General features: G+C 43.7%; 1 protein-coding gene across 4 annotated transcripts in view; it reads right to left on the bottom strand.

The window, feature by feature from the left end:
* Positions 1-4605: 4605 nt before the first annotated feature.
* The window catches only part of LOC106606437 (transcription factor MafG), a 45015-nt gene continuing 24431 nt past the window's right edge, over positions 4606-25189 (bottom strand). For all 4 annotated transcript variants that reach the window (XM_014202641.2, XM_014202640.2, XM_014202638.2 and 1 more), the window contains exons 2-3: positions 12568-12640; positions 4606-12236 (exon numbers count right to left, since the gene is read on the bottom strand). In XM_014202641.2, coding sequence (XP_014058116.1) covers positions 11781-12236; positions 12568-12603 — 492 coding nt within the window. In that variant the 5' untranslated portion in view covers positions 12604-12640 and the 3' untranslated portion in view covers positions 4606-11780. The remainder of the gene's footprint in view (positions 12237-12567; positions 12641-25189) is intronic.

The following is a 25189-nucleotide window of genomic DNA, read 5'->3' as shown; positions in this document are numbered from 1 at the left end:
AGCCAATGTGCGGGAGCACTGGTTGGTCGGCCCAATTGAGGTAGTATGTACATGAATGTATAGTTAAAGTGACTATGCATACATGATAAACAGAGAGTAGCAGCGGGGGGAGGGGGGGGCACACAATGCAAATAGTCCAGGTAGCCATCTGACTACCTGTTCAGGAGTCTTATGGCTTGGGGGTCAAAACTGTTGAGAAGCCTTTTTGTCCTAGACTTGGCACTCCAGTACCGCTTGCTATGCGGTAGTAGAGAGAACAGTCTATGACTGGGGTGGCTGGGGTCTTTGACAATTTTTAGGGCCTTCCTCTGACACCGCCTGGTGTAGAGGTCCTGGATGGCAGGCAGCTTGGCCCCAGTGATGTACTGGGCCGTACGCACTGCCCTCTGAAGTGCCTTGCGGTTAGAGACCGAGCAATTGCCGAACCAGGCAGTGATGCAACCAGTCAGGATGCTCTCGATGTTGCAGCTGTAGAACCTTTTGAGGATCTCAGGACCCATGCCAAATCTTTTTAGTTTCCTGGGGGGGAATAGGCTTTTTCGTGTCCTCTTTACGACTGTCTTGGTGTGTTTGAACATTCTAGTTTGTTGTTGATGTGGACACCAACGAACTGGAAGCTTTCAACCTGCTCTACTACAGCCCCATCGATGAGAATGGGGGCGTGCTCGGTCCTCCTTTTCCTGTAGTCCACAATCATCTCCTTAGTCTTGGTTATGTTGAGGGATAGGTTGTTATTCTGGCACCACCCGGCCAGGTCTCAGACCTCCTCCCTATAGGCTGTCTCGTCGTTGTCGGTGATCAGGCCTACCACTGTTGTGTCGTCTGCAAACTTAATGATGGTGTTGGAGTCGTGCCTGGCCATGCAGTCGTGGGTGAACAGGGAGTACAGCAGGGGACTGAGCACGCACCCCTGGGGAGCTCCAGTGTTGAGGATCAGCGTGGCAGATGTGTTGCTACCTACCCTCACCACCTGGGGGTGGCCCGTCAGGAAGTCCAGGATCCAGTTGCAGAGGGAGATGTTTAGTCCCAGGATCCTTAGCTTAGCGATGAGCTTTGAGGGTACTATGGTGTTGAACACTGAGCTGTAGTCAATGAATAGCATTCTCACATAAGGGTTCCTTTTGCCCAGGTGGGAAAGGGCAGTGTGGAGTGCAATAGAGATTGCGTCATCTGTGGATCTGTTTGGGCGGTATGCAAATTGGAGTGGGTCTAGGGTTTCTGGGATAATGGTGTTGATGTGATCCATTACCAATCTTTCAAAGGACTTCATGGCTACGGACGTGAGTGCTACGGGTCTGTAGTCATTTAGGCAGGTTGCCTTTGTGTTCTTGGGCACAGGGACTATGGTGGTCTGCTTGAAACATGTTGGTATTACATACTCAATCAGGGACATGTTGAAAATGTCAGTGAAGACACCTGCCAATTGGTCAGCACATCCCCGGAGCACACGTCCTGGTAATCCGTCTGGCCCCGGAGCCTTGTGTATGTTGACCTGTTTAAAGGTCTTACTCACGTCGGCTACGGAGAGCATGATCACACAGTCGTCCGGAACAGTTGATGCTCTCATGCATGCCCTAGTGTTGCTTGCCTCGAAGCGAGCATAGAAGTGATTTAGCTCATCTGGTAGGCTTGTGTCACTGGGCAGCTCGCGGCTGTGCTTCCCTTTGTAGTCTGTAATAGTTTGCAAGCCCTGACGAGTGTCAGGGCTTGACACTCGGTCTCAGTGTTATTGACACTCGGTCTCAGTGTTGTACACTGAGTATACTAAACATTAGGAAAACCTTCCTAATATTGAGTTGCAACCCCCTCTTTTTGCCCTCAGAACAGCCTCAATTCATCGGAGCACTCTACAAGGTGTTAAAAGCATTCCACAGGGCCCATGTTGACTCCCACAGCTGTGTCAAATTGGCTGGATGTCCTTTGGGTGGTTAACAATTCTTGGTACGCATGGGAAACGGTTGAGCGTGAAAAAAACAGTAGCATTGCAGTTCTTGACACAAACTGGTGTGCCTGGCACCTACTACCATAGCCAGTTCAAAGGCACTTAATAAATATTTTGTCTTGGTCATTCACCCTCTGAATGGCACACATACACAATCCATGTCTCAATTGTCTCAAGGCTTAAAAATACTCCTTTAACCTGTCTCATCCCCTTCATCTACACTGATTGAAGTGTATTTAACAAGTGACATCAATAAGGGATCATAGCTTTCAACTGGTCAGTCTATGTCATGGAAAGAGTGCTTAATATGTTGTACATTCAGTGGGTACTGCTACAACATGCAGTAATTTCCCTCTCCCTCTCTGCACTTCCTATCCATGTCCAGCAGAGGGAGCAAAGCTCCACCATATAATATTGTACACATGCTATCACACTATGTAGGTACTCAGAGTAGAATGACGATTACTTGAACATATTGTGTTTAGTAAGCACATAGAATAATACATAGCTTTGTCCTTGCCTTTATTAACACAACACATTATGAAAACCGAAATGGTCCATATTTTTTGACTGCTGCATTAGAATAGAATAATATATATTTTCCATGATATCCATTTGCAATGATATAGGTATTGCTGACACAATATCCAACACATTACACACCGAACACGACAAGCTAGGGAGTAGCACAGCTTCAGCCACAGCCCTCCCTAAAAAAAAAATCTGGTTTGCACAGGCATTCGAACCGGCAACCCACTCTAACCTCAAGGCTACCACCACCCCCAAGAGCAGAACCAGACACCATGGGGCTTGAAGTACTGCTCTGAGGTCTACTGCCTGGACTGCTGATGTTTTGTGCAGCTATCCGTCATGCAGCACATTACCAAAATAAGTGGATCCCAATGAGAGAACATTCAAAGAGCTTGTATTATTAAATGTATACTGAATAAAAATATAAACGCAACATGCAACAATTTCAAACATTTTACTGAGTAACAGTTCACATAAGGAAATCAGTCAATTTAAATAAATTCATTAGGCCCTAATCTATGGATTTCATATGACTGGGCAGAGGTGCAGCCATGGGTGAGTTTTTCCCCACAAAATGGCTTTATTACCCCCCACCCCCCCTCGGACGATGCCACTGCCAAATCCTCTAAAATTACGTTGGAGGCAGCTTATGGTAGAGAAATGAACTTTAAATTCTCTGACAAAAGCTCTGGTGGCCCTTCCTGCAGTCAGCGTGCCAATTGCACACTCCCTCAAGACTGGAAACAACTGTGGCTTTGTATTGTCCCCAGCACAAGGTGCACCTGTGTAATGATCATGCTGTTTAATCAGCTTCTTGATATGCCACACCTATCAAGTGGATGGATTATCTTGGCAAAGGAGAAATGCTCACTAACAGGGATATAAACAAATGTGTGCACAACTTTTCAGAGAAATAAGCTTTTTGTGTGCATGGAACATTTCTGGAATCTTTTATTTCAGCTCATGAAACATGGGACCCACACGTTACATGTTACGTTTATATTTTTGTTCAGTGTAGTTTGCCGTTTATGGACAACCCTAATAATAACTATTTTTAATAGATTTGTCCTCTAAAACGATGACATTTGGAGGAAGCGGCACCATGCTAAGCTTTGGCAGAGTCGGGCATGGTGGTAAATTAACACCACGGCTGATGGGGATGGTGGTAACATTAATTGTGCGGTCGGCGGCAGCGGGCATCAGGCGGGTTTAGGATCTAGGACAGTGCACCTGCTACACAAGTGTCCTAGATTGCCCACCAGATCACTTTAACCCAACCCGCCAAATTAATCAAGTCTTCAGAGGCCATAGAGCCCGTTTGGGGCAGCCATCAGGGGAGGGGGGAATGAAGTATCTGATGAGGACAGAGAGACCGTCTGGGGCAGCCATCAGGGGCGGGGAAGGGAAGCATCTGATGAAGACAGAGAGACCGTCTGGGGCAGCCATAAGGGGAGGGGGGAAGGGGAGGGGAAGTGAAGCATCTGATGAGGACAGAGAGACCTGTATGAGCTGATAGGAGGGAATGGTTGTACAAAGAAGCAATGCTGGGTTACACATGACAGTTACAATGTTGGCACAATCTTCCTGACCCCAACCACACTGTGCTGGTGTGGATATGTACCTTTCACTGTGCTTTACGTCACAGTTCCCGCAACTACAGTGGATGGATGTGTAACCAGGCCAGCGCAGTACCAACAGCTCTGCTCGGTTTGGTTCAGCTCAGTAGCCTAGTGGGAAAAAGGTATTAGTCTAGACTCTAGACAGAACCATTAGTTCTTTGCTAACCAGATTACCCACATGAAATATGTTCTGAATGTGAGTCAAGGAATAGGCATTCATGTGATGGGTGATGTCTGATGTGATGAACCATGTGTTAATACACTGAGGGGCCCAGGAGGCCCCGAGGGACAGGGGATGACTAACTCACTACTCTTCCTAATCTAGGACAGCTACGCACACCGCACATCCTTCATGACTCTCATGTTTTAGTCGTGTTGGGCCAAAAATATGTCCGCCGAGGTTAGTCAAACTGGGTCGCCCGCCCGACGGCTTTTTTTGGATCACAAAAAAAAGAGGAAATTGTGCCATCTAAATGATCGCCGCCTCCTGAAAACCCACCCTGGACAGCAAAAAGCCTTCCCCGTCAGTTTATTTTTACTAGCATCAAAGTGGGTCAATGACGCCACAGAAAAACATGACGAAACCTCATTTAAACATTTCAACAGTGTCTGAATGGGCCACCACAGGAAGAGAGGGTCACATTTAATAGTCCTTTTCAAAACCTTTTTATTGGTCATATAGAAAATAAAGTAAGCTGTATCAACAAACATACTATATACACACACATCAATAACTTAGACATTTCAGAGAACCACGGTTAAAACCACAGTCATTATATATGAATACATCATATTACTTATCTACAGATTGCAAAAAAGTACAATAATTTACAAATAGTTACAATTTACTATTCTGTTTTCCATACAAAGTACTGCAATATCTTATTACAACCCATACAGAAAAATAACAAAAACAGATTAATAATAACTTTATATACCATTCAGACACTTCCAACAGCTTTATTTTCAGACTTAATACCTTTGAAACATAGACCTATACTCGAGTGAGAAATACCTGCACAGTCAAATGTTCACCAAGCATAATTTGATTCAAAAAAGCCAACATATCTCTACTAGAGCTAGCAAACCGTCACACAAGTGCTGAGAAGTTCTTCATCCTCTCCAATACAACTCGCTTTTAAACAAAAAGCCATAACCAAGTAAAAACAAGATCCACTGCAGAACAAATTAATTCCAGTGTTAAGATCAATAGCAGATACACATTCAACAAACAAAGACAAACAAATGGACTTTCAGGAGACAATGAGCAGTAATGATTGAATTAGCAGCATGGTAGGAACCAAACTAACCAAACCACAAATGACAACAGAAATTGCAAGTGGCCCTTATGTTACTCAGGATTGTGTTCCTGGTCACGTCTTCTACTTCAGGACATAACTTCAGCCCTGTTTTACAGATTGTATAATCACACATCTATAGACTGCATAATGTAGAATATCTGTAGGTTTAGTCTTTAGGATAGGTAATACCAGTCTTCTAATCTATGGAGTGATATTTCTGACAACAGAAAATCAATTTGTGAATACATATTCAGTTTCTGCTGGTTCTAATATCACTCCATAGTCTTCGGGTTTAGGGGTTTTGGTCAGGGGAAGTCTACTGCTTGAGAAGGGTTTAGTCAGGCGTTGGGCTACTTCCCCTAGACTAGAATCCCTTTAGACAGGCATTACAGTGAGTGAACATCTGGGGTGTGTCCAGTGAGGGTGGAACGCTCAACAACGTTGCAGATAAAAATATGAATGAATGGATCTGACACAATTCCCAATTCTATCATGACAGGTAATCATATCTGTTCTACACAATATATTTATATCTGAACAGTTGTACCCTCTAGCAGTTCCCATGGTTTTCATCTCCTTAACCAACATAAACTAAGGGCCAACTGCAGTTTGGTGTTTGTGGGGTAAAAGAACAACAACGCCACAAAAACCTTAAAAGAATTCCAATCCAAAACACAGGAGCTGTTGGTATAAAAATCATTAGACCACAGTCACGTGTCACTATTACAACAATATAGACTACTCTTCTAGCTTTACTCTCAAGCCTGTCCACTGAGTTTGCATATGTATAAGGGTCACTTTTTCACGACGGGCAACACTACCTACAGTAGCTACCTACTATACACCTTTGTGTGTGTGTGTGTGTGTGTGTGTGTGTGTGTGTGTGTGTGTGTGTGTGTGTTACTCCCTCTTCAGAAGAGATACATGTACAGTGAGCACCATAAATCATTGGACAGTGACCATTTTTTGTTATTTTGGTTCTGTACTCTAGCACTTTGAGTTTGAAAGGATACAATAACAATGAGGGTGAAGTGCAGCCTGTCAGCTTTAATTTGAGTGTATTTTCATACATATTGGATTAATCGTTTAGAAATGACAGCACCTTTTGTACATTGGTCCCCCCATTTTAAGGTACTACAAGTATTTGTTGAATTGGCTTCACAGATGTGTCGTTAGGCAGGTGTATTCATTTGTGTCGTTAGTGAATGCAGGAGAGTTGTTGATGAATAGCATTGATTCTAGACTTTGCTATTGCCTTTGGAGGTTGTTGTTGGGGTGTGACAACATGAGGAAGACAGCAGTGTCGATGCAAATGAAGCTGGCCGTCATAAGGCTCAGAAATGAAAATCAATCAATTAGGAACATTGCAAAAACCCTGGGCATGCCCAGTCAACAGTTTGGTTCATCATTAACAAGACAAAAAACAACCGGTGAACTCAATTATGTCAAAAGACCTGGTAGACTGAGAAAGACCACTGTAGTGGATGACCGGAGAATACTCTCTATGGTGAAGAAATCACCCCTGACAACAGCCCAACAGACCAAAAACACTCTCCTGGATGTAGGTGTAGATGTGTCAAAGTCTACAATACATAGAAGACTACACCAGCAGGACTACAGAGGGTACACTACAAGATGCAAACCACTGATAAGCCTGAAGAACAGAAAGGTGAGATTACAGTTTGCTAAAAAACACCTAATAGAGCCCCAAGAGTTCTGGAAAAAGTATTGTGGACAGATGAGACAAAGATTAACATGTACCAGAGTGATGGAAAGAGGAAAGTGTGGAGGAAAAAAAAGACATGCCCATGATCCAAAGCATACCACCTCATCCGTGAAACATGGTGGAGGGGGTGTTATGGCTTGGGCCTGTTTGGCTGCCAGTGGAACAGGCTCACTTGTCTTCATCGACGATGTGACTGCAGACAGAAGTAGAACAATGAATCCTGAAGTCTACAGAAATATTTTATCTGCTCAGATAAAACCAAATGCCTCCAAACTCATTGGACGGCACTTCATCATGCAACAAGACAATGACCCTAAACATACTGCTAGAGCAACGAAGGGGTTTTTGATGGCCAAAAAGTGGAAAATCCTTGACTGGCCGAGTCAATCACCAGATCTGAATCCAATTGAACATGTATTTTACATGCTGAAGAAGAGATTGAAGGCAATAAGTACCCGAAACAAGCAGGAACTGAAGATGGCTGCAGTACAGGCCTGGCAGAGCATCACCAGGGAAGATACATCGACATCACCAGACGCTGGGTATCGCAGACTGAAGATGGCTGCAGTACAGGCCTGGCAGAGCATCACCAGGGAAGATACCCAGCGTCTGGTGATGTCGATGTTTCGCAGACTGAAGATGGATGCAGTACAGGCCTGGCAGAGCATCACCAAGGAAGATACCCAGCGTCTGGTGATGACGATGCATCGCAGACTTCAAGCAGTCATTGCATGCAAAGGATATGTGACCAAATATTAACAATGATTACTTTATTCTACATTATGTTAAACTGTCCAATGTTTTTTGATGCCTGAAAATGGGGTTGACTATGTACAAAAGCTTCTATAATTTCTAAACAGTTCATCCAATATGTATGAAAATACCCTCAAATTAAAGCTGACAGTCTGCACTTCACCCTCATTGTCATTGTATCCTTTCAAACTCAAAGTGCTAGAGTACAGAACCAAAATAACAAAAAAATGGTCACTGTCCAATGAATTATGGTGCTCACTGTACGTATGCGAGACAGGTCATAGGTCAGGATGCCTTTTTAACATTGTAAAGACACATTAAAGGTTCACTCCACAAGACTGCCACAGCAACAAGAACGACAACACCCATACTGGGAAATGTCTAGAGTCATATATATCCATGGATTATCTTCCAGTCAATGGAAATATCTAAGTGTGTTCAGAAGACATAGTGAGGATGTTTTAGCGTACATACACTATATACTAGGGCTGTGTCTGATGGCACCCTATTCCATAAATAGTGCACCACTTTTGATAATGCAGGGAAGTGTCCATTTCAGATGCCCCCTGATCTGATGTGAGCTCAGAGGTGTGGGGAATAGCATATTCGACACTGGAGTGCAGACCTATTCTCTCCTGTTCAGGTCTACCTACCATACAACTTCATGTGCTCTGGGTTCCTCCTGCCTTCCTTGACTATTCTAGCTATAGGCTAACAGTCTGGATCCTGGATAATTTGGACACATCCAGCTCTCTGCTTCCTAACCTCTTCCTCTCAGCTGCTCTGTTTTAAAAGGATACGTTCAGTAACTCACAACTTAATGCTAGTGGTATCCTGACCCTGATAGAAGTCTATGAGCCAGGAGACACTGGAATGATTGGGTTTTACATTACTTAAAGGTGATTTGGCATCACTTTTTGAACATTTGCCCCCATCACTCCCATTGATTTTTAGCTGACAGAGGATAAAGTTAGCTGAAGTTTATATTGGCTGTTTAAAGAAATTCGAACCATGGAATACAGTTTCTCCAGGCTCATAGACTATATTCAGGGCAAGGAACCATCTGACATGAAGTTGTAAAATACCAAACATATCCCTTAATGTCATTACAAAGATACTGTCACCTTTTAAGGTACAACTGCTTCCTTTAACCCCTCTTAAAGGATCAGAAGACAGGGTTGACACTTGGCACGTAAGCAGCATTACTGGCAGCAGGTTCATCTTCCCACATCTTCATTTGGTGTCTGAACAAAAAGCCCTTTTAGAAAAATTGTAAATGAGCAACTATCAACATAAGTGCCATCCCTAACAGCTTCTTCTCAGAGCTCCTGAGCAGAACAAGCTGGAGGTTAGTGCATGTTTACCCTCACACAAACCATGAACACAACCTGACAGTCAGGAGATGACCTGTTGTTAGTCACCTGTATAAAGCTGCATGCTGAGCCTCCCTTCTCATAGTTAGAATGATAAGTTATTTCTTCAAGGAGAACTTTTACAATGCTTGGATATATGGTAAGAGAGAGTCAAATATTTAGATTTTCTTAGTCTTTGAAAAAGTAAATTGTGAGGCTATTATCCCTTTGCAAATTGCAAGTAGTCCCCTTTGGTAAATGGATAAGACAATAACAGTTTAATCTAAATCAGAGGTGATGTCCCACTAGAATTGAAACCAAAGAGAGGTGAGGAGGGTCACTTAACTGGGATTCAAAATGAACCAAGGGCATTATCTTTCCCCATAAAAATGAACCAAGGGCATTATCTTTCCCCATAAAAATGAACCAAGGGCATTATCTTTCCCCATAAAAATTAACCAAGGGCATTATCTTTCCCCATAAAAATGAACCAAGGGCATTATCTTTCCCCATGAAAATGAACCAAGGGCATTATCTTTCCCCATAAAAATGAACCAAGGGCATTATCTTTCCCCATAAAAATGTACCAAGGGCATTATCTTTCCCCATAAAAATGAACCAAGGGCATTACCTTAGCATTATCTTACCCTACCTATGCCTGCTCGGTTGACAGTAATAACGTCGCAATGACAAAAACATTTGTGAATCACAGCTAGTGGAAAAGATATCACAGATGCCAATATGGATGAAGACAATAGAAGATGTTTACACCAGCTATATTATCTCTATTACAGATTCCTATAGAAAATACCACAGCATGACATCTATACAGTGAACAACACTGCCAACTGTCACTTATACACATCACGTCACGCGCTACCCCACACAGTACGCGCCTAGTCACTAGAAAAAGCTACCAGCCTTCAATAGTAAGCCACTTTTGGTACAATTGCAAAAAGGATATCACAGGTTTTTTTTGTTTGAAGTTTTCTTTTCCAGTGTTTCTATAAACAATGCCAGATGCTCGTCTATGCATCAATACAAATCAAGAGCTCTAAGTCAACGACTTCTAGAATACACACACGTTGACAATTAAACAGTAAAGCTTGTTGTGTGAATATTATTTTGGAATATGTGACCAGCCAGTTCATGTTATTACATACGCACAAAAAACTAGCTACAAAACAGTATCAACTTATTTACTCCATGGAGCACAAATTGAGTTTTAAAATGTTTTGAGGATAAAAAAATATTGTCCCCCCAAAGCATAATCATCACAAGATCTTGTGAAACATTCTGGTTCTGAGATACTGGAGAAAGAAACAATCTTGTAATCCTGGAATGGCATTGTCAACTCCAACATCACACCTATTATCATCATCATCATCATCATCCCATACCAAGTAGGCTATGGTATTATTTTGCCGATCAGATTGACTCATTTCCCTTACATGAAACTATGTAAGAGACATTTCCTATTTTTCAGTGCATGTGTGTATTATTGCATCTCCTGTTGGTAAAATTCTGTGACAGGCTGAACTGAACCTAAATAAATGCTCAACTTAAACAAAACTAAACAGGAAATTCTGTTACCAACTAAAATCACATGAACTGGTCTGATGGTTGAGTTACTAGTCCTTACTGAAGGTTGCTCACAATACATCAATAACATACAGCGCATTTCCCTCTTCTCGTAGTGGTCAGTTCATTCTAACAGGCCCAGGCTTGTTGCTAAGTGCAATCACTCTTTCTCCACTTGTGTTACGGACAGAGGGCTAAGAACTTGACGCATAATGCCAACCGGGTGTGGCTAGACTGTTGGTGGCTAGTAGTTATGAAAGAGTGCATTTCCACATCAAAATCCCGTGTCGGGACGGAAAAGACTCAAAGGGCCATCTGGAGGAAACAAACAAACACTCAAACACTTAGTACCATGTACAAAAACACACAAATCAATCGACAGCTCGACTTCCAACACCAAATGGAGTGACATCAATTATGGATTGGGCTGCGTCGTACGACCTTCCTGGACTCACGTGACGTTTAACCTTTTGGAATCCAGTATGTGAAAATACACTATAGAGGATGTGTATAGTCCAGCGGAGGCTCATTGTAATGACTGGAATGGAATTCATGAAACAGAGTCAAACATGTGGTTTCCATCTATTCCATTCCAGTCATTACAATGAGCCCGTCCTCCTATAGCTCCTCCGACAAGCCTCCTCTGGTGTATGTATTTCTGCTTGTACAGTGCCAAGGCAGAATGGAATAATGGTTTATCCTACTAAAGGCTGTCTGATAAGTGTTGGTGCCAAGGCAGAATGGAAGTATGGTTTATCCTACTAAAGGCTGTCTGATAAGTGTTGGTGTGGCCTCTGCTGCTGGCCAATTGAAAGAGTGTTACTAGCTGGTACAAAGGTCTGGGGGGGGTTGTGTTGTGTGTTCTGGCCCAAAAGACAGACAAGGGAACTAATCCTGTGCTCCGTGATGATACACTGACTATAGTACACGTTGCTTCATTAGTCTGATAACTCTCCACGCCGCCCAGCCCCGATACTACGACCTGGCTCCCGTCTTGGACTTGATGATGGTGATGACGCTGGTGGCCGTGGCCACCTTCCCAGGGACCAGGGGCCCCATGACCCCCCGACCCCCTGGGGTTAAGGCTACGGCCGGGCTGCGCGCCACAGTCCTGGCGAAGCTCTGCAGGGCCTCGTACTTGGAGCGCAGCGAGTCCAGTTCCACCTTCATGGTGGCGTTCTCTGTGGCCAGCTTGTCCACCTCCAGCTGCAGCGCCGTCTTCTGCTTCTCTAGCTCCTCCTTCTGGGTGACCCGCTTGACGCGGCAGCTGGCGGCGTAGCCACGGTTCTTCAGGGTGCGCCGCCGCTGCTTGAGTTGCAGGATTTCGTCCTTGGTGAGGCCGCGGAGGTGAGCGTTGAGCTCCCGGACAGACATGGTCACCAGTTCGTCGTCCGTGAGGCTGGTCCCATTCTCCCCTGGCTCCTTCTTCACCTGAGAGGGAAGTGAAGGGGGGATGATTTGATTTATTTTGGAGGTAAAACATTTTTCAGTAAAAAGTACTAAGCCCAGAGGATAACTCATGAAAGCATTATACAGCCGTTATTTTCAATGTGGTGCAAAGAGCAGGGGAAAGGGGGGGATGTGGTCAGGAGGAGGAGGAAGAAGGGGGGGACAAAGAGAAGGAGGAAGACGAGTGATGACAAACAAACAATTATAACTAGAGTACAGATGGTAAGAAGAACATACCTTTTCTCCCCACACTGACAGTGTGAGAGAGACAAAGGTTAAGGTAGGGGTCTCTGTACTTCTTTGGTAAGTTTACCTTCAAGGCTTTGTTTCCCTTGTTTGTAGTAGTCATGCCACGAGAGCCGCTTCCAACTACACCACTTGTTGGTCTGTGGAAGAGAAGAACTTCAATAAGAATCCATATAGCCAGAGGAGAAGAACAGTGAGTTTTCACTGAGAGTTCACATCAAATATAGAAGAACATGAGAAGAACAGGAAAGGTGCTCAAAAAAATGATGTTCCTCAAACTCAAAATCCATTGAAGGAAAAGGTCAGAGAGGAAGGACCTGGGAAATTCTCTAATACGGTTGAGAAGGAATCGAGGAGATAGATTGTGCGGAATAGAGGAAAGGCACATTGTGACGGAGCCATTAGTTTTCAGAGATGGAGCAGAGACTGCAGATCTTCTGCTAACAGTAACAGGCAGGCAGGCCAATCAGTAACAGGCAGGCCAATCAGTAACAGGCGGCCAATCAGAAACAGGCAGGCCAATCAGAAACAGGCAGGCCAATCATTTGAGCAACTGTGAACTAAAGGACAGTTGGCATTTGACGGTTTGGCACAACTACAGCAGTAGCGACTGTCACTTTGATTTATTAGAAAACAAAACCATCAGCGGGGAACTTCCTCAACGAGCAGCCACCAGACAGGAAACACCAACTGAAAAAGTCACCATCCTACTGTATGTACCTCAGACTAACATCTCAGACAAACAGCTCTAACACACACACCTCAGAAATAACCTACTGTATGTACCAGTCCTGACACCTCAGACTAACAGCTCTAACACACATGGGGAATGTCCATTGTCCACGGAAAATGTTTAAAACATATTTAAAAGACAAGCGTTTATTATTTGACAAGTTCAGGTAGTCCATCCCCATTTGGTGACTAACGAATACGAGATGATTGGGGAGGGAAACTGTATTCTAGTCAAGTCCATCCTATTCAACTATTACTATTCTATCCTACGTATTCTTCAGATATACTATATATTCTATCCACATACTGTCCATAGTGTCTATACATCCCATCACACACACATACAGTGCATTCTGAAAGTATTCAGACTCCTTGACTTTTTCAACATTGTTACATTACAGCCTTATTCTAAACTGGATTAAATAAAATGTAAATCCTCAATCTACACAAAATACCCCATAATGACAAAGCGAAAACAGGTTTTTAGAATTGTTTGCAACTTAAAAAAAAAAAAAATAAAAAAAAATGAAATACCTTATTTACATAAGTATTCAGACCCTTTGCTATGATACTCGAAATTGAGGCCAGGTGCATCCTGTTTCCATTGATCATCATTGATGTTTCTACAACTTGATTGGAGTCCATCTGTGGTCAATTTAAATGATTGGACAGGATTTGGAAAGGCACACACCTGTCTATATAAGGTCCCACAGTTGACAGTGCATGTCAGATCCAAAACCAAGACATGAGGTCGAAGAAATTGTCTGTAGAGCTCCAAGACAGGATTGTGTCGAGGCACAGATCTGGGGAAGGGTACCGAAACATTTCTGCAGCATTGAAGGTCCCTAAGAACCATTCTTAAATGGAAGAAGTGTGGAACCACCAAGAGTCTTCATAGAGCTGGCCACACTGCGCAACGGGGGAGAAGGGCCTTGTCAGGGAGGTGACCAAGAACCCAATGGTCACTGACAGAGCTCCAGAGTTTCTCTGTGGAGATGGGAGAACCTTCCAGAAGGACAACCACCTCTGCAGCACTCCACCAAATCATGCCTTTATGATAAGAGTGGCCAGACGGAGGTTTTTGGACATAAAGAGGGACTTTATCGAAGAAAAAAAACCCGAACATTTATTGTGTAACATGGAGTCTTGTGAGTGCAACCATATGAAGATCAAAGGTAAGTGATTAATTTTATTGCTATTTCTGACTTCTGTTACTGTCACGTCCTGGCCAGTAAGGGTTAATTGTTATTGTAGTTTGGTCAGGACGTGGCAGAGGGTATTTGTTTTATGTGGTTCAGGGTGGTGTTTTTGTAGTTAGGGCATTTGATTTAAGTATTCCGGGGTTTTTGGGCACTGTTCCTTGTTTACGTATTTCTATGTTGATCTAGCTGGTTGTATGTCTATGTTTAGTTAATTGGGGTGGACTTCCAATTGAAGGCAGCTGTGTGGTGTTGCCTTTGATTGGAAGTCCTATATTAGTTGGGTGTGTTTGTGGGAGATTGTTTCTTGTTTAGCGTGTGTGAGCCTAACAGGACTGTCTAGTAATCGTGAGTTAGTTTTGTTATTTTGTTTGTTCATTTTTGAGTTTATTAAATGTTCAAAATGAACTATCTCAACTCTGCTGCATATTGGTCCTCTTTTTCCGACGATGATTTCGCTATATCGTCTGACGACGAAGAAATCCCTGACAGTTACTCCTCTACTTGGCTGGTTACTGGGCGCTGTTCTCAGATAATCGCATGGTTTGCTTTTGCCGTAAAGCCTTTTTGAAATCTGACACAGCAGTTGGATTAACAAGAAGTTTATCTTTAACTTTTTAAGGTATAGGGGGAAGTATTTTCGATTTCGGATGAAAAGCGCGCCCAGAGTAAACTGCCTAATACTCGGGCCCAGAGTCAAATATTTGCATATTGTTAGTAGATTTGGATAGAAAACACTGAAGTTTCTAAAACTGTTTGAATGATGTCTGTGAGTATGACAGAACTCATATGGCAGGCAAAAACCTGAGAAAAATCCAACCAGGAAGTGGGAAATCTGATGCTTGTAGTCTTTTCAAGTCATTGCCTATCTAACACACAGTGACTTAGGGTTCATTTTGCACTTCCTAGGGCTTCCACTAGATGTCAACAGTCTTTAGAACCTTGTTTCAGGCTTTTGCAGTGAACAGAGAGCGAACAAGAAGGCCAGGAATTTGGTGACTCAGAAAATGATATGACTTCGGTGGCGCGCATTCACGTGATGAGGTAGCTGTGTTCCATAACGTTTTTCAAGACACTGGAATCGTCCGGTTGGAATATTATTGAAGATTTATGTTAAAAAGGCCCTAAAGATTGATGCTATACAACGTTTGACATGTTTCTACGAACGTAAATATAACTTTTTTTGACTTTTCATTGTGAAATTTTCGGCACGCTTCCTACATTTGGAGTAGCTTACTGAACGCGCAAACATCAAGGAGGTATTTGGACATAAATGATGGACTTTATCGAACAAAACAACATTTATTGTGGACCTGGAATCCTGGAAGTGCCTTCTGATGAAGATCAAAGGTAAGTGAATATTTATAATGCTATTTATTTACATTTACATTACATTTAAGTCATTTAGCAGACGCTCTTATCCAGAGCGACTTACAAATTGGTGCATTCACCTTATGATATCCAGTGGAACAACCACTTTACAATAGTGCATCTAAATCTTTTAAGGGGGGGGGTTAGAAGGATTACTTTATCCTATCCTAGGTATTCCTTAAAGAGGTGGGGTTTCAGGTGTCTCCGGAAGGTGGTGATTGACTCCGCTGTCCTGGCATCGTGAGGGAGCTTGTTCCACCATTGGGGTGCCAGAGCAGCGAACAGTTTTGACTGGGCTGAGCGGGAACTGTGCTTCCTCAGAGGTAGGGGGGCCAGCAGGCCAGAGGTGGATGAACGCAGTGCCCTTGTTTGGGTGTAGGGCCTGATCAGAGCCTGAAGGTATGGAGGTGCCGTTCCCTTCACAGCTCCGTAGGCAATCACCATGGTCTTGTAGCGGATGCGAGCTTCAACTGGAAGCCAGTGGAGAGAGCGGAGGAGCGGGGTGACGTGAGAGAACTTGGGAAGGTTGAACACCAGACGGGCTGCGGCGTTCTGGATGAGTTGTAGGGGTTTAATGGCACAGGCAGGGAGCCCAGCCAACAGCGAGTTGCAGTAATCCAGACGGGAGATGACAAGTGCCTGGATTAGGACCTGCGCCGCTTCCTGTGTGAGGCAGGGTCGTACTCTGCGAATGTTGTAGAGCATGAACCTACAGGATCGGGTCACCTCCTTGATGTTAGTGGAGAACGACAGGGTGTTGTCCAGGATCACGCCAAGGTTCTTAGCACTCTGGGAGGAGGACACAAGGGAGTTGTCAATCGTGATGGCGAGATCATGGAACGGGCAGTCCTTCCCCGGGAGGAAGAGCAGCTCCGTCTTGCCGAGGTTCAGCTTGAGGTGGTGATCCGTCATCCACACTGATATGTCTGACAGACATGCAGAGATGCGATTCGCCGCCTGGTTATCAGAAGGGGGAAAGGAGAAGATTAATTGTGTGTCGTCTGCATAGCAATGATAGGAGAGACCATGTGAGGATATGACAGAACCAAGTGACTTGGTGTATAGCGAGAATTGGAGAGGGCCTAGAACAGAGCCCTGGGGGACACCAGTGGTTAGTTGGAATTAGTTTCTGGAACGCACGAACAAAACGCCGCTATTCAGATATAACGATGGATTATTTTGGACCAAACCAACATTTGTTATTGAAGTAGCAGTCCTGGGAGTGCATTCTGACGAAGACAACAAAAGGTAATCAAACTTTTGTTATAGTAAATCTGATTTTGGTGAAGGCTAAACTTGCCGGGTGTCTAAATAGCTAGCCCGTGATGGCTGGGCTATGTACTTAGAATATTGCAAAATGTGCTTTCACCAAAAAGCTATTTTAATATCGGACATATCGAGTGCATAGAGGAGTTCTGTATCTATAATTCTTAAAATAATTGTTATGCTTTTTGTGAACGTTTATCGTGAGTAATTTAGTAAATTGTTAGTAAATTCCCGGAAGTTTGCGGGGGGTATGCTAGTTCTGAACGTCACATGCCAATGTAAAAAGCTGGTTTTTGATATAAATATGAACTTGATTGAACAAAACATGCATGTATTGTATAACATAATGTCCTAGGGTTGTCATCTGATGAAGATCATCAAAGGTTAGTGCTGCATTTAGCTGTGGTTTGGGTTTTTGTGACATTATATGCTAGCTTGAAAAATGGGTGTCTAATTATTTCTGGCTGGGTACTCTGCTGACATAATCTAATGTTTTGCTTTCGTTGTAAAGCCTTTTTGAAATTGGACAGTGTGGTTAGATTAACGAGAGTCTTGTCTTTAAATAGCTGTAAAATAGTCATATGTTTGAGAAATTGAAGTAATAGCATTTCTAAGGTATTTGAAAATCGCGCCACTGGATTAGACTGGCTGTTGCGTAGGTGGGACGAATTCGTCCCGCCTAGCCCAGAGAAGTTAAGGAGATGTTTATCTATAATTCTTTGAATAACAGTTTAATATTTTATCAACATTTATGATGAGTATTTTTGTAAATTGTTGTGCTGATTCACCGGCAGTTTGAGGCAAACATCACGCGCCAATGTAAAATGGGATTTTTGGATATAAATATTAACTTTATCGAACAAAACATACATGTATTGTGTAACATTGAGTCCTAGGAGTGTCATCTGATGAAGATCGTCAAAGGTTAGTGCTTAATTTTAGCTGTATTTCTGGTTTTCTAACTTTATGCTTTCGCCGTAAAGCCTTTTTGAAATCGGACAATGTGGTTGGATTAAGGAGAGGTGTATCTTTAAAATGGTGTAAAATAGTTGTATGTTTGAGAAATTTGAATTATGACATTTTGTTGTTTTGAATTTGCCACCCTGATATTTCACTGGTTGTTGAATAGTGTGAACCGTGGGTGGGACGGTAGCGTCCCACGTAGCCCTGAGAAGTTAAGCTGATGTATAACACTTGTATGTTTTAGGAATTTTTATTATGAGATTTCTGTTATTTGAATTTGTCGCTCTGCAATTTCACTGGCTAGCGGAACACCTATCCCTAATAGGTTTTAAACAACTCCTTTTGTAAGATAAAACATTTATCTAACTGCTTAACTATTTATCTGTACATGGAATTGTATTTGTTAGTTTTTTAATCAATTTTTCTAACCTTTACAGGAAAATGCCCCAGGCACTATCTGATGTGTGGAGACATTTCACTGCAGCTAATGTTGAAGGAAAAGCTGAGTACATTTGCAAATACTGTGCCAAATCATATGTGAAGAATGCAACAAAGATGCAGAATCATCTGGCCAAGTGCATAAAGTTCCCTCAGCAATCACAACAAGCAACCTCTTACAAAAGTCCCCTTACTTCTATTTGAGGTGAAAATTATGAATCAGACACCTTATCGATAGCAACAGCCCATGGTCCTCCTGGAATCACAAGTTTATTTGACTCAATGGAGGAATGTAGTCAGAGAAATGCTGCTGAATGTCTTGCTCGAGCTGTGTATGCAACTGGTTCACCTCTGATGCTCACAGGCAATGTGTATTGGAAGAGATTTCTGAATGTTCTTCGCCCAGCATACACCCCTCCAACCAGACATGCTTTATCTACTTATTTGCTGGATGCAGAGTTCAACAGAGATCAAGTGAAGATCAAGCAAATCGTAGAGAAAGCAGACTGTATTGAACTCATCTCTGATGGGTGGTCGAATGTTCGTGGGCAAGGAATAATTAACTACATCATCTCCACCCCTCAACCAGTATTCTACAAGAGCACAGACACAAGGGACAACAGACACACCGGTCTCTACATTGCAGATAAGCTGAAGGCAGTCATCAATGACCTTGGACCACAGAAGGTATTTGCACTGGGGACAGACAATGCAGCGAACATGCAGGCTGCTTGGTCTAAAGTGGAGGAGTCCTAACCTCACATCACACCCATTGGCTGTGCTGCTCATGCATTGAATCTACTCAAGGACATCATGGCACTGAAAACAATGGATGCACTTTACAAGAGAGCCAAGGAAGTGGTTAGGTATGTGAAGGGTCATAAAGTTATAGCAGCAAATCTACCTCACCAAGCAAAGTGAGAAGAATAAGAGCACCACATTGAAGCTGCCCAGCAACACCCATTGGGGTGGTGTTGTCATCATGTTTTACAGTCTCCTGGAGGGGAAGGAGTCTCTCAAAAAAATGGCCATATCACAGTCTGCCGATATGGACAGCCCCACCAGAAGGATCCTCCTGGATGATATATTTTGGGAGAGAGTGGTAAGCAGCCTGAAACTCCTGAAACCTATAGCAGTAGCCATTGCATGGATTGAGGGAGACAATGCCATCCTGTCTGATGTTCAGACTCTACTTGCAGATGTAAGAGAAGAAATCCGTACTGCCCGGCCCACTTCACTGTTGCTCCAAGCAGAGGAAACTGCAGTTCTGAAATACATCAAAAAGCGTGAAGACTTCTGCCTGAAGCCCATACACACCACAGCGTACATGTTGGACCCCAAGTATGCTGGCAAGAGCATCCTGTCTGGTGCAGAGCTCAACAAGTCCTATGGTGCCATCACTACTGTGTCTCGCCACCTTGGCCTGGATGGGGGCAAGGTTCTTGGCAGTCTGGCGAAGTATACTTCCAAGCAAGGGCTTTGGGATGGAGATGCAATATGGTAGTCGTGCCAACATATCTCATCAGCCACCTGGTAAGAAGGGACTTTGTGGATCTGAGGCTCTTTCCCCTGTTGCCTCAATCATCCTCCAAATCCCACCAACATCAGCCACCTCATCACACACACACACACACACCAGGCTGTTATAATACAAGGGTTGAGAAATTGGTGATCATCCAGGAAAATGTGAGGCTTTTTGAGCCTGACAACGAGCCATCCTCAACAAGGTTGGAAAGTGACAGTGAAGGTGAGGCCTCAGAGTTTGATGTTCAAGAGGTGGACATTGAGGAGGTCCAGGGAGAAGACATGGAAGCCTGAGAGGAAGACAACCAAAGCTTTAGTTTCTAGACTATCATTTTACAGATTTATGTTGAAAACATTTTTGGGAGATGTGATGGATCATTGGAGATCATTCAATATTCCCTTTCTTTTGTTGTTCAGTGAAATCATCCCAGGTGAAGAGTCAACTCATTTAATTAAAGTTCGATTCATAACTAAATCGTTTTTTATTTCTATTGAAAGGATTCAATCATTTGCAATTATGTCTACTTATGATAAGATAAAAGGATTCTGTTTCCATATGATATGGTAAATATATCCAATGCAAAAAACATCTTCATTTAAACAGTATTAATATTAATTTGCATATATTTCTGTTAATTCCCATATATTCCTGATAAATCCCATGGAAAGTTTCCACCTATGAATACATCCTAATGTGTAGTATTCCGGAACCCCTTCCAGCTGAGCTGGTCCACAGTGAGTGTGAGCCTTGTCACAGTGTCAGAGGGTAGCAGGACACAAGCTTGTGACTGAGTAGAGCAGTGGCCCTTGACGAACTGCTTTACTCATGCCGAGCACAGCCAACACACACACGTGTGAGAGTAGCGCTTGGCTGCATGTGTGTGCGTGTAATCGTGATGGCTAACACCTCAATTTTGCAAATAGCTGTAAATATGTGAGACGAAGCGTGAGAGGATGTGTAGACTACACACAGCAGAGACGATGGAGAAACAGAAAGACAAACAGAGAGATGAGTAGTCGTACTGAAGTGCGGCCAAGGCGTTGCCATGGCAACAATGGGCGGGGGGCTACAGGTGGAAACGACAGCTCACCTGAGCCAAACGGGATGAGACAGGCCACTTGTTAAAAATGACCTGGATACGACACAATCACACAGGCAGTGGAGGAATGGAACACAGGGTCACATTGTGGCTCGCATTCTTGATGCTTCCCTTTCAAATACCCTCATGGAATAGCCTAACAGTGTTTTCTCTCCGCTAGCTAGTAGGCTAACCCCTAACATTCCATTCCACAGTCAGTACAAATAGATAAGGCATATTTCCATCTAGTTGAGGCTATAAATAATAGACAGTAACACACACCAGTAGTTCCTCTACTGAGTCCCCACCAGATAGCCTTCCAAAATATTACAGAGATAATGGGATATAGAAATATGATTAGGGTTGCAAAGGGTCGGAAACTTTCTGGGAAATTTTCCATGGGAAGTTAAGCCCTGGAAATTTGCTTAAATTCATCAACAACAAAAAAGTTAGCTTATAACAGTGAACCTTTTTTGTGGGATACACATAAGGCAATTCTACAGAAAGTTTCCACCTGAATATTCCCCAAAATGTGCCACCCTAAATATGATGCACAGATAGACTAATGGATGATGAGAGACAGTCAGGTAGCCTATAGTCCTAGTCCCACGGGCCCAGGCTACCTTCTCTTTACAGCTGGTGTAGCTTGGCTATACTAGTAGGGTTAGTGATGAGACTTAAAGTGAAAGGCTGCCAAATCTACAATCTGTGTACTTTGCACAGGTAACATTGTTCAAAAGCAGAGAACAGAGCAGAATTGTCTTGAAGGCAAAACAAGTGGACAACTCTGTCGGCCTGGTTTCCAAGTTGAGGAGAATTTCGTGACACAGCTGTGCAGGGTGACAGGCCAGCACCTCGTTCAGCCACAGAACTGCAGGGTGACAGGCCTGCACCACGTTCAGCCACACAGCTGCAGGGTGACAGGCCAGCACCACGTTCAGCCACACAGCTGCAGGGTAACAGGCCAGCACCTCATTCAGCCACACAGCTGCAGGGTGACAGGCCAGCACCACGTTCAGCCACACAGCCGCAGGGTGACAGGCCAGCACCTCGTTCAGCCACACAGCTGCAGGGTGACAGGCCAGCACCACGTTCAGCCACACAGCTGCAGGGTGACAGGCCAGCACCACGTTCAGCCACACAGCTGCAGGGTGACAGGCCAGCACCACGTTCAGCCACACAGCTGCAGGGTGACAGGCCAGCACCACGAAGATTCATGTCCATTCTAGTTCCAAATGACCTTACATGATAGTGCAAAAAAAGTGCACACACACACACACGGGCCATTCCACTAGCAGGCGCACACAAAAGACAGCAAGTGATTGGACTGGGACTAGGCGGCAACCTTGCATCTGACAGGTTCACCCTCTAACATTCACAGCAGAGGACGGAGCATTGGGCACCAACGTCCTCCTCACACACAAATGATTTACCTCCCATAAACGACTTCACCTTGTGTGTACGCCAAGAGAACGGAGGCAGAGCCACGGCTCAGGAGAAGGGATGGCGGGGGAGGGGGAGGGAGGGACGGATGGGGGACACGGAGCGTCTTTTGTAGGTGCACGCTGCATTTTTATGAATCGCCCTGGAAGAATGCTGACAAAACCAGAGCTGATTGCTTGTTGCTCGTAGAGGAGAGACATTACACCCACAGGAAATGGAAAGCGCTGAGTGTGGCCGCTCAACCCCAGTGAAAGGAGGAGAAAGAGAGATTGGGGAGGAGAGACAGAGACACTGAGCAGAGAGAGCGAGAGAGAGAGAGGTATAAACAGCCTTGTGAAAAATGCACTCTCAACACATTTGGAGGAACTGAAAAGAAGATAAAAACCCTGATCTCAGCAAGGACCGACCAAGGAGCCAATTAGGACAGTTAAAGAAGTTGAACTAGCACGACCAGAGCCATCGCATATATCCCAAATGGCACCCTATTCCCCATGTAGTGCACTACTTTTGACTAGGTCACATAGGGCTCAGTTCAAAAGGAGTACACTGTATAGGGAATAAGGTGCTATTTGGAACACCACCAGTCCAACCTTCAAAACACCCATCAAGACTGTCTGCCTCTCCCTAAATCTCATCATCTCTGCATCGTATGATCACTTCTGTGACAGGAGTTCCAATAACTAACTGAATAGCTGGTTTTACTCCACGGGCCGGCAGGCTGCCTGAGATGTGCAGGAGGATTTCCTCTGCCTACGTTCCAACAGCGCCTACAGGAATCACAACCACGCTTTGTGGGTTGTTTGGGATTAGTACCTGTACCTGTCCCTTTAGCTGCAATAGGAGCTAGTTTGGGTGCTTGGGCCGCTCTCACACCAGAGAGCAGCATGGACACGAACTGCACACCCTTAGGTAGGACTGACTGTGCGTCCGTCATGCTATCCATATGCTAGTCATGTAGAAATTACCAATTTTTTTTAGCGTGAAGTTCAGATTGCAACTTCTCTATTTTGCACTCTGATGTCTGGGACTTCACAGTGGTATCAAGCATATTAGTCGCTAGTTTGCTGTGTCGCAATTCACCCCCCGAGTAAAAACACGACAAGCTCTAGAATTTGTTTCTTAAAATTTTTGCCAATATATTGCCTAATGGAATCTAATGTAAGACCATTCTAGACCTTTTGATCAAATTATTAATACGAGATGATTGCCATAAGTAAAAAAAATATGAATTCCTTGCATATTCGCCATCACGTAAGCTACGTATTTCGTCATCACGTAAGCTACGTATTTCGTCATCACGTAAGCTACGCATTTCGTCATCGCGTAAGCTACGTATTTCGTCATCGCGTAAGCTACGCATTTCGTCATCACGTAAGCTACGCATTTCGTCATCACGTAAGCTACGCATTTCGTCATCGCGTAAGCTACGTATTTCGTCATCGCGTAAGCTACGTATTTCGTCATCGCGTAAGCTACGCATTTCGTCATCGCGTAAGCTACGTATTTCGTCATCGCGTAAGCTACGTATTTCGCCATCGCGTAAGCTACGCATTTCGTCATCACGTAAGCTACGTATTTCGTCATCACGTAAGCTACGTATTTCGTCATCACGTAAGCTACGTATTTCGTCATCACGTAAGCTACGTATTTCGTCATCACGTAAGCTACGTATTTCGTCATCACGTAAGCTACGTATTTCGTCATCACGTAAGCTACGTATTTCGTCATCACGTAAGCTACGCATTTCGTCATCACGTAAGCTACGCATTTCGTCATCACGTAAGCTACGCATTTCGTCATCACGTAAGCTACGCATTTCGTCATCACGTAAGCTACGTATTTCGTTACATAAATCTGTGAATCTACTGGGACAAACTGAAATTTTGTCAAAAATGAAAGCATGTTGTGTTCCTTTGCCTAGCTACCGCAGTAAACAACTATCAAGCAGTAGTCCTGCAGTTGCAGTGCATCTACACATCTGACATTCGCTAACCTAGCATGGATCTCAAAGTCACTACTCATCACTGGGTCTCGGATTCACTTTAGATGTCCACACTCACCAAGAATGACATTTGGTAGTTCATTACAGCAGAGTTGATGGCTTTTAGCATAGTTTTAGCATCTCTGTAAAGCGGATAAAAAAGGTATAGCCAGAGCACTGTGTTTACTAAGCTACAGATCCTGCTAACTTTACAGCAGCAAAGGGAGCATGTTGAAGGAGGAAGGAGATGGAGTCACAGATCCAATTTGTAAGTCGCTCTGGATAAGAGCGTCTGCTAAATGACTTAAATGTAAATTAAGGAAGAAAAACATTTGTTCATAATAGTCCATTTACACTACTGCTATTGGGTATATTTAATATAAAAGGTAATACAAATATTTTCTAAAATGTATTAGAACAGTTATATAAAAAAAGAATGGTCTTCATCCATAAAATTGGCTGTTACACAGTTCTACAATTACAGTGCCAGACCTACAGAGGACAGTGAGTGGTGTGAGGGGGTCGGCCATGTTGATAAACCTACAGAGGACAGTGAGTGGTGTGAGGGGGTCGGCCATGTTGATTAACCTACAGAGGACAGTGTGTGGTGTGAGGGGGGGGTCGGCCATGTTGATAAACCTACAGAGGACAGTGAGTGGTGTGAGGGGGTCGGCCATGTTGATAAACCTACAG

The sequence above is a fragment of the Salmo salar genome, chromosome ssa06 (assembly GCF_905237065.1).
Source record: "Salmo salar chromosome ssa06, Ssal_v3.1, whole genome shotgun sequence".
Taxonomy (NCBI): Eukaryota; Metazoa; Chordata; class Actinopteri; order Salmoniformes; family Salmonidae; genus Salmo; species Salmo salar.
This window is presented reverse-complemented; position numbering and strand designations above follow the sequence as displayed.